Source organism: Misgurnus anguillicaudatus, chromosome 20 (assembly GCF_027580225.2).
Source record: "Misgurnus anguillicaudatus chromosome 20, ASM2758022v2, whole genome shotgun sequence".
Taxonomy (NCBI): Eukaryota; Metazoa; Chordata; class Actinopteri; order Cypriniformes; family Cobitidae; genus Misgurnus; species Misgurnus anguillicaudatus.
The window spans coordinates 32748011-32757083 of NC_073356.2; the positions used below are offsets into that span (position 1 = coordinate 32748011).

The 9073-nt window shown below is 37.2% G+C and overlaps 1 protein-coding gene across 2 annotated transcripts in view; it reads left to right on the plus strand.

Moving 5' to 3' along the window:
• cica (capicua transcriptional repressor a) overlaps window positions 1–6983 on the plus strand; it is a 29383-nt gene extending 22400 nt beyond the window's left edge. For both annotated transcript variants that reach the window (XM_055219443.2, XM_055219444.2), the window contains exons 15-20: window positions 94–254; window positions 337–461; window positions 667–818; window positions 3061–3192; window positions 3366–3491; window positions 4524–6983. In XM_055219443.2, the coding sequence (XP_055075418.2) occupies window positions 94–254; window positions 337–461; window positions 667–818; window positions 3061–3192; window positions 3366–3491; window positions 4524–4786 (959 nt within the window). In that variant the 3' untranslated portion in view covers window positions 4787–6983. The remainder of the gene's footprint in view (window positions 1–93; window positions 255–336; window positions 462–666; window positions 819–3060; window positions 3193–3365; window positions 3492–4523) is intronic.
• The last annotated feature ends 2090 nt before the right edge of the window (window positions 6984–9073 follow it).

Genomic DNA, 9073 nt, shown 5'->3' on the forward strand with positions numbered 1-9073 from the left:
TAATACAGTGTTGTCTTGCGTAGGGTTAAAGTTTTTTTTTTATGAAAGTCACTGATGTTGATATATATTGGTATATGTAAAATGTTTTCACAGGTCAACATTGTGAAGGGAAGGATGATGGAAACAAATGGAGCAAAACAGAGAGAGAGTACGAGAGAAATACTGAAGGGGTCTCGTCTCAAACGGAGAGAGCTGAGAGGATGAGCGCATTGGAAGAAGAGACAGAGACTCAAGCGGAGACCAACAGCAAAGAAGTGAGATTATGTTTCGGTCCACTATTCACTTTGCTAAATTTACACAGTTCTCATCTGGATCTGTATTCATTTTCTTTTTCAGGTAGGACGGAGGGACGCCTGTGCTCTGGACCCTCCACCGCCTCCTGTGCAGACTGACACCCCTTCCACTAAAAAGACCAAATTCCGCCCACCTCCACTTAAAAGCACCACGGATGCCGCTGACAAGTGAGTGATAGTTTAATTGAAACCAATGATGTAACGTAGATTAGACATTATTCAAGCATGCCAACGGATTTAAATGACTATTAGTTTGGTTAAATATGTAGACAGTTTACATGCTTTGCTAACTTTCTAAGCATAAATAATTAATAAATAACTGGTGGTAAAAAGTGACTGTGGAAGTTTAATATTCGTTTTTATTCGTTTACAGGGTGTTATTTGGCTCCTCTTTTGAAGAGCGTCTTGCGGAGTTGCCGGAGTTCAAGCCAGAAGATATACTGCCCTCTCCCAATCTACAGAGTCTAGCAACTTCACCTAGAGCCATACTGGGCAGTTACCGCAAGAAGAGAAGAAACTCCACAGGTGAGAGCCTGAATTTCTTCAGTGTGAATAAGAGAAAGGTACTCTTGAGCAGTGTTTGAATTGAGGGGGGACAAGGGTGGTCCCGGACCTCCTATAAGCATTAAGGGACCCCCTATAAAGCACAAAAATATATGAAGAGTTTGGTTCCAAAACGCAATAAACACCATTTAAAAAAAAAATTTGTTACCACCAAAATCAGTATTGTATCAGCATTAAAAAGTCAATTCTTAATTTTATGCAAAATCCGATATCCAACGTGTTATTCTGTCATCTTTTCTCCCTTTTTTCCCATAAACGTCGTCAGTTCTCCTTCTCTGCAGAATGCAATAAATCCTTTCAACAAATCACAGCGCACCAATCCACGCATTGTAAATAATAATGGCGGCGCGTTGAATACACACAGAATCCTAGTTTTCCTCATCTACTTTGTACTTTGTAATCAACAAACAAACAAAAACAAAGTAATACTTTTGATGGCATTGATAAACCTGTGGTGGTTTTCTGTGGCGGGGAAGAAACGTAAACCATAGAAATCTAATAATTTGCGCGAGACACTCAAGCGAAGGGAAAATGCCGGCTGTTGCTTGTTCTCACATGACAGCTTCAAGCTTCTGTCTTGCTAACAAACTGACCCCAGGGGATCTTATGAAAAACTTTCCATAATTTTACTCAAAGTAAATGAAAATCGAGCAGGACCAAAACATTTTACAGCTCATCGCTGTCAAAAAATTTGGCGACAACGTCCCAAGGATGACAGCAGCAATGACAGTGTTCTTAATATGACAAAGTAAGTGTTTTCATTAATGCCATTAATGTTTATTTTTTAATCAGTGTATACCACTAGTCAACTAAATGAATATAACATGGCAAAGATGCATGCATGCAGATTTATAGCATTTATAGCAAAAACTTGTCATGGATTTGTTGCATTTTGTGGGAAAAAAAGTTTTTAAATCAAATCTTGGAAAATCTAATTATGGATTATATGATTTTATAATCTAAAGATGCTATGTGAAAGTTTATAACAGAAAATAATGGTTTTCATCTTGTCACTTTCTTGGAATACAAAACACGTTTTTACAGAAATTAGTCAAAATGGATTTATTGCGTTTTGGTACCAAACTCTTCATATATTAGGAGGTCCCCTGGTTATTTTTAAAGTTAAAATACTACATGAATTTAAAATTCTCGTTCTGAACTGGCACAAATCGATACTGTCCATTATTTGTCCTAATTTAGCAAAAAACGAATCCAATTTCTGAGATTTCTGTCTAAAATAAATGTAAACTCTCAAATGCTTAATCTCCTTCTCACACCATTCCGAAATGCTGCTTTGTTGTCAGAATTCGACCTGTATACAACCCGTATGTGGCAGTCACACATAGACTGTAAAAAAAAATGAACAACGCCCGTTCGCTCTCTTCCATTGGTGAAATGTGAAGCCGGCAGTGTCCCGATACGGCCCTGGCATCTTGGGTCTTGAGTCTGTGCAGTAGCGATTTCGGGACCAGTCCTGCGCAGTAGAGAGCAGGAATTAAAGCCACGAAATCAAGGCCCCGTCCTTGCTCTCGTAGAATGCGCATATCACACGATATCACAGCTGTCAATCATGATGTCACACCACCATTTTTACAGCATTAATAACTAAAAACAAACTTATTTTAAAAAACAAACACTTACATTTACATCAGCGTGAATGACAGAAACCAGCTTCGGAAAAAAGATATTTGAAGTGTAATTAAATTGTTTAGTTGGTCTCAAGTCCCATTGAATAACATGGGGGAGGTGGGGTTTATGACTTATAATAGGACCAGTCACTGGTGGGGGGTGATCAAGACGTTTTCGCTTTACTTTTTAGGGCTTGTGCGGCACGCTTGCAGTCACATGGACCACAGCACCACCTAATGTGCAGCTCAGTTTTTCATTTTTACACTTTGACTTGCAATGTTTCTAGTTACATCTTTATTGATTTTGCAACTGTTTACTTCTTTACTTTTTGCCACAAAAACTCGCATAGGCTTTGCAGCTTTGTAAAATTACAATGAAATGACAAACGTGACATTTGTGAATATAAGGCATTTCAGTTACTGACTATTAAGTTTTTCATTGGCATTAAAGTGAAATTACTGAACCTAAACAAAGGTGAAAAATGCTAATTTACAACAAAACAAGTCGGATGCACCTATAAGATTTCGCATCTGAACTCTTCATATAAACAAAACCGTTTCTTCTTCGTTTCTAGATCTAGATTCTGCTGATGACCCAAGTTCACCGAGGAGGAAGAGTCGCCGTCTTTCCAGCTGCAGCTCGGAGCCGAACACACCTAAAAGCGCTGCCAAGTGTGAAGGAGAAATCTTCACCTTTGACAGGGCCGGTGAGCCTATTTTTATTTTCAACTCCATTACCTTGTTAAGGATCAATCAAGTGTATACAGACAGAACAGGTGTGTCTTTACGACTTTAACTCATCGGAAACGTCATCCGAAAACCTTTCTCGTTTCAACACCATTTCTTACATGTCCTCATTCTTTACTGCTCTGTTTATCAGTTGGAGAGACCGAGCATATTTTGGAGGAGCTGGATCGCGTGCCACCCTCGTCTTTGCGTCGCATGCTGGACCAGCGGCGGGTTCTTGTAATGCAGCTGTTTCAGGAACACGGCTTCTTTCCCTCAGGTAACATCGGGATTCTTACTATGCAAGATATTTGGGTGATTCTCACGAAAACTTGGTTTTAAAAATGTGATGCATGAAAATGTAAAAATTGCTTAAATTTACTTTTTTTCCCACCAGACATTGAAAAACAAAGTCTGGAGTAAATTTGAACATTAATTTAAAAACTTTTACTTATCATTTAACACTTTTGGTAACATAATTAAAAAAATTAGTCCTAAAAAATCTCATTACCGCAACAGTCAGAAAACATCAACACTGACGTATTTTCAAAATGACATCATGACAAACCTGAAAGAACATAATTTGGAGATTCTGCACATGCATTTAAAATCAAAGTATTATGCTTCTATTAATTAGATTAACATTTAATAAGCATCTGTTGCGGTAATGATAATCAAAATGTCGTGTAATCATTCTGACAAGACAATATTTCAAATTAACTCTAAAAAAAAATGATCTTACCTGGTAGCCATCTTGAAGTAACTGGTCCATGTGCTTGGTCACTCAAAATCAAACTTTATTAAAATTCTGTATGTGTGCTTAAACTGTTCTCAAAAAGTGTTGCGGAGGATGAGAACATCAGGCATGGACACATAATTTTCCTAATTTTTCTTCATAATTATTATACATGAATATTCAGTAAATATTTTTTCTGTCATCTAAAGTAGTCTAGCAAAACATCCATTTATTTTTTTTCTAATATTTTCGTGTTAATTTGATTAAATTACAACATAACGCATGTTCAAACACAGCCGGACACATTGCGGTAATGAGAATTTCAGCAGAAAATGAGATAAAATTTCCAATTATAAATTCTTATGTTGAAATCACACATTGTGCAAGGTAGAACACAGTATTGTGTTAATTCTGATGCTTTTTAATGTTACTATATTACACATTTTAAAGCTAAAATCATTAGTGCCGTGGTGTTTCAATGGTTTTGTGAGAATCACCCATTTACATTTATATTCAGGGTTAATACTATATATTATGTACTACATATAAGAAAACCTGCGCCTCTTTTTGTTTTAGCGCAAGCCACAGCTGCCTTTCAATCTCGCTACTCCGACACTTTTCCCAACAAGCTGTGCCTGCAGCTGAAGATCCGCGAGGTGAGGCAGAAGATTATGCAGACGGCCGGCAGTTCAGACGCCTTGGGGCCAGGAGTCTCAGACTCCGCCTCTACTCCTGGATCATCCAATCCAGCACCCAGGGAGAATTCTGAGCCAGAAGAAAGAGGGAGGAATTCGGAGGAGCCAAAGAAAGACGCGGGCGATCCGCAGGATGCGAAATGAAGAACGAGGATAACCGGAAAGACGAATGTAGGGACGGATCGTAGAAACGCATTTTCGCCGACGATATACGGCTCTTGTGGATGTGGATTTTGCTTCATTTCTATTAGGACCGGTTTCGTTGCCGTTCGTTGATGTTTTGTTCTTATATGCACAGTTACACATATGCTTACGGCCACACACTTTATGCAATTACATAGAAGCGTCACTTTCACAACTTGCACAAGAAACGCACTCGTTTCGCATATGCCACTCACGTTAGGCAGTCATTGGTCCGCCTCTGCACATGGGGGCGTGGCTTCACTTTCTGTCTGAATTTTAGAGCCCTTCAATGCTGCACGACAGGCAGCCTGTCGGCACATGCTCAGTAAGCCCCGGTCCGGCGAACTCGCCAGACGGGGCTAGCACAGATTTTTATTGAGTGTACTGAATGTTTTAAGAGAAGTTTGACTGTTTGAGGTACCGGTAACTCTCGATCCAAAACGGGGAGGGGGGGACAAATGCGTTTGCACTTTTATTCGCGAGAGACTGAGATGGAAAGCAATAGCCGGGGAGGAGCAGGGTCTTCATCCGAATATTACGCCCCCGTAGCGGGGTACATGCATTGGCTGTTACTGTTCTTCAGCGTGGGCTGTAAATTTGAAACAGGTTTTCCCAGAAGCGACAAACTCGAGAGTCACCTAGACCAGCGGAGCAGAAACAGAGGCTACGGCGATGGCCAAAATGGCATAACGACAACGCAGCACCCTCAGAAGAAACAAACGAAACGAATAGAGACACTACCCCTCTTTGAATCAACATGTAGTTCTTAAGCTTTGTCGTTTTGTTGTTGTGTCGTAATGGTGGAATTGACTGATCTATTTTTTTTGTATTAGCTTGCGCCTCTCCTCTTACTCTAGTAATATTTTCAGCATGGACTAATCCAGCTATCTAAGTGTTGGAGCGATTACGTAAAAAAAAGACTCTGTTTTAGCCTCTTAGCTGAAGCTCCTCTTCTCTGGCCGCCAATATAGGGTTTTCCTCGTACACTGTATATAACCGTGATGGCTGGGGAAGGGGGGATAGGGTGGGCACAAGGCTCTCTCTGTTTGTTTCTTCTTTTCTTTCTTTCTTTTTTATATTGCAATCAGGTGTTTGCACAATATGTGGTCCTAGACCATGGTTTAAATCAGGAAAGTATTTGTTTTTAGATATTTAAAAACTAACCAATAACTTGGTTCCATTTCGTTCGATTCTCCCTTCTGTATCCCTTAAGGAGTCCCCTTTATTTTTTCACGTCCTTAAAACTTTTAACTGAAGTGTTTATGGAAAGCGTCACTTTAAGCGCTGGTCTGGAGTCAGAGTTTATTACACAAGGGACGGCTGACCCGAGACCAGCGCTGGGGGCGGCATTTCTCAGGATCTCCTCTTTCTCGCTCTGCCTCTTCTTCTTTCATTGGTGCAATAGGACATGTGGGTGGGCAATTTTTTGAAGTAGATAAGTCACCTATTAGTGCCATAGATTTTCACTGTACAAGCTGTTATAAAATGATATATATATTGAAACGAGAGAGGAAAAATATATTAACTTTTAGAAGTGAGTATCGAGAGAGAAATCCAAACTGAACAAACTAAAAAAAAGAAAAAATTTAACCTAGCACTTTTTGCGTCTAGTTTTGCTGAAAGAGAAGGAGTGATGAGTATAAAAATGCTACTCTGTCTTCACTTGAATGTGTGACATTATAAATGTATGAATATACCTATATATTTCTATATGTCCATGATATACAGATGTCTGTGTGTGTGCGAGTGATTACATGCACCTTGACAAAACCTGTCCCTGAGCAAAAGCTATCCATATTTTCCCCGAAAAAACAATGCAGCAGCACTTCTTCAAAAGACTGTTAGCGTATGCCTGTTATCTGGTGGCTACTGGAGAGATGTTCAATTGTTAGGCATATGTAACCATTTAACCCCACACTTATTTTTCGGCACTTGTTTTATCCTTTCCCCAGCGACGGACGAATGCTTGCACACACACAAACATACCTGCACATGTATGCGTGTACAACTTATGATTGTGTATCCAATAAACTGTCTTTACTTTGGAGAAAGGAGTTTAAGAATGAGACGGGTGAGTGTAAACTCATCGACAGGCATGTTGACCATGTGCAATATTTCTAAACAAGAGATTATTGAAAAAATTAAAGACCTAACACAATTCTTGGTCGTTGTGCAGTTTTTTATCCATTGAGTTTTGCAAGCCAATCTGTGTTAACCTCCTAGACCTGGCATTTTTTTGTTGTTTGCACCATACTTAATTACAATTACACTGATTCATGTTCATATAAAAATATTTGGTTATTATATTTATTCCCCAAAATAGCTGGAAGAAATCTGAAAAAAAAAAAGACAAACCAAAGCTCTGGTCTTAGGAGGTTAAATATAGATACATTTTTGAATATTGATGAAATAATTTTGATCTTTAACTAATGTCATTCATATTATTTTTAAATGCTTTCAATGCAGATTCTTGTTTGTGTATACATATGCAACCACAACTGCTCATGTGTACATGTTAAACAGTACCTATAGGTTTAAATGTGTCCTTGGACCACAAAACCAGTAATCAGGTAGCACATATATATTTGTAGCAATAGCCAACAATACATTGTGTGGATCAAAATTATCAATTTTATGTAAAAATCATTAGGATATTAAGTAAAGATTGTTTCATGAAGATATTTTGGTAACACTTTACAATAAGGTTCATTAGTTAACATGAACTAATAATGAACTGCACTTATACAGCATTTATTAATCTTTGTTAATGTTAATTTAAAAAATTACTAGTACTTTATTCAATTCTTGTTAAGGTTAGTTAATGCACTGTGAACAAACAATGAACAGCTTTATTTCTTTTAGCATTAACAAAGATTAATAAATACTGTAACAAATGTATTGCTCATGTTTGTTCCTGTTAGTTAATACATTAACTAATGTTAACTAATGAACCTTATTGGAAGGCGTTATCGATATTTTGAAAAATGTCCTACCATAAATATATAAAAAATTATTTATTATAAGTAAAATGTGTTTCTAGGGACTTTATTTGGACAACTTCAAAGGTGATTTTCTCAAAATTTTGATTTTTTGCAATTCTCAGATTCAAGATTTTCAAATATTGTCGTATTCTAACAAATCATACGTCAATAGAAAATTATTTATTCCGCTTTTAGATGATGTGTAAATATTAACTTAAAAAAATGTACCCTTATGACTGGTTTTGTGGTCCCGGGTCATACATACACTCAACATTTGAAGTGGATCAAAAAAGTTCATCAAAGTTGTTCTAAGACGAGAATGCGTATTGTACAATATTTTAAAGGGGCCATGGCACAAGACTTTTTTAAGATGTCAAATAAATCTTTGGTGTCCAAATGGCACATATGTGAAGTTTAAGCTCAAAATACCATATAAATAATTTATTATAGCATGTTAAAATTGCCACTTTGTAGGTGTGTGCAAAAATGTGCCGTTTTGGGTGTGTCCTTTAAAATGCAAATGAGCTGATGAAATTCAAACACTGATCACAATGATGGTGGTTTGTTGCAATTAAAACTCAATTGTGTTTTTTCTGCACTAAATGGCAGTGCTGTGGTTGGATAGTGCAGATTAAGGGGTGGTATTATTATAATAAGAGCTCCTTATGACATAAGTTACTGGGTTGATCTTTTTCACATTTTCTAGGTTGATAGAAGCACTGGGGACCCAATCATAGCATTTAAACATGGAAAAAGTCAGATTTTCATGCCATGGCCCCTTTAAAACAACTTTTGTGAACAACTTTTTTGATCCACTTCAAATGTTGACTGACTCAAAAGCTTTTTGTAAAAGTGCCAAAGCTATATGTCTTAGTTCCTACTAAAATTTCATTAATTTAAAACTGTAAATTAACATGTTATAATTTTTAAGAATTTTATAGAAAATCAAGGAGGAGAAATCAATTTTGGTGACCATTTCAAGGCCTCTTGGACACAAGATTCTCAATATTCTTAAATCAAGGACAACATGGGAACAGTTTATTTCCAAACTTTTGCGTCTTTGCCAATTCAAGTGCTTACATTTCAGCAAATATGTGACATACCAAATACTAGAAGAATCAAACATTTTACATCAAAAATTTTCATTGCACAATTGACTTTAGTAATGACAAGATTTATTATTCATAACTTATGAATTTGAAGTTTACAGGGAATTTTCTGTAATGACATAATTAACCAACCGTACAACTGGCTCCTGAAACGTTTA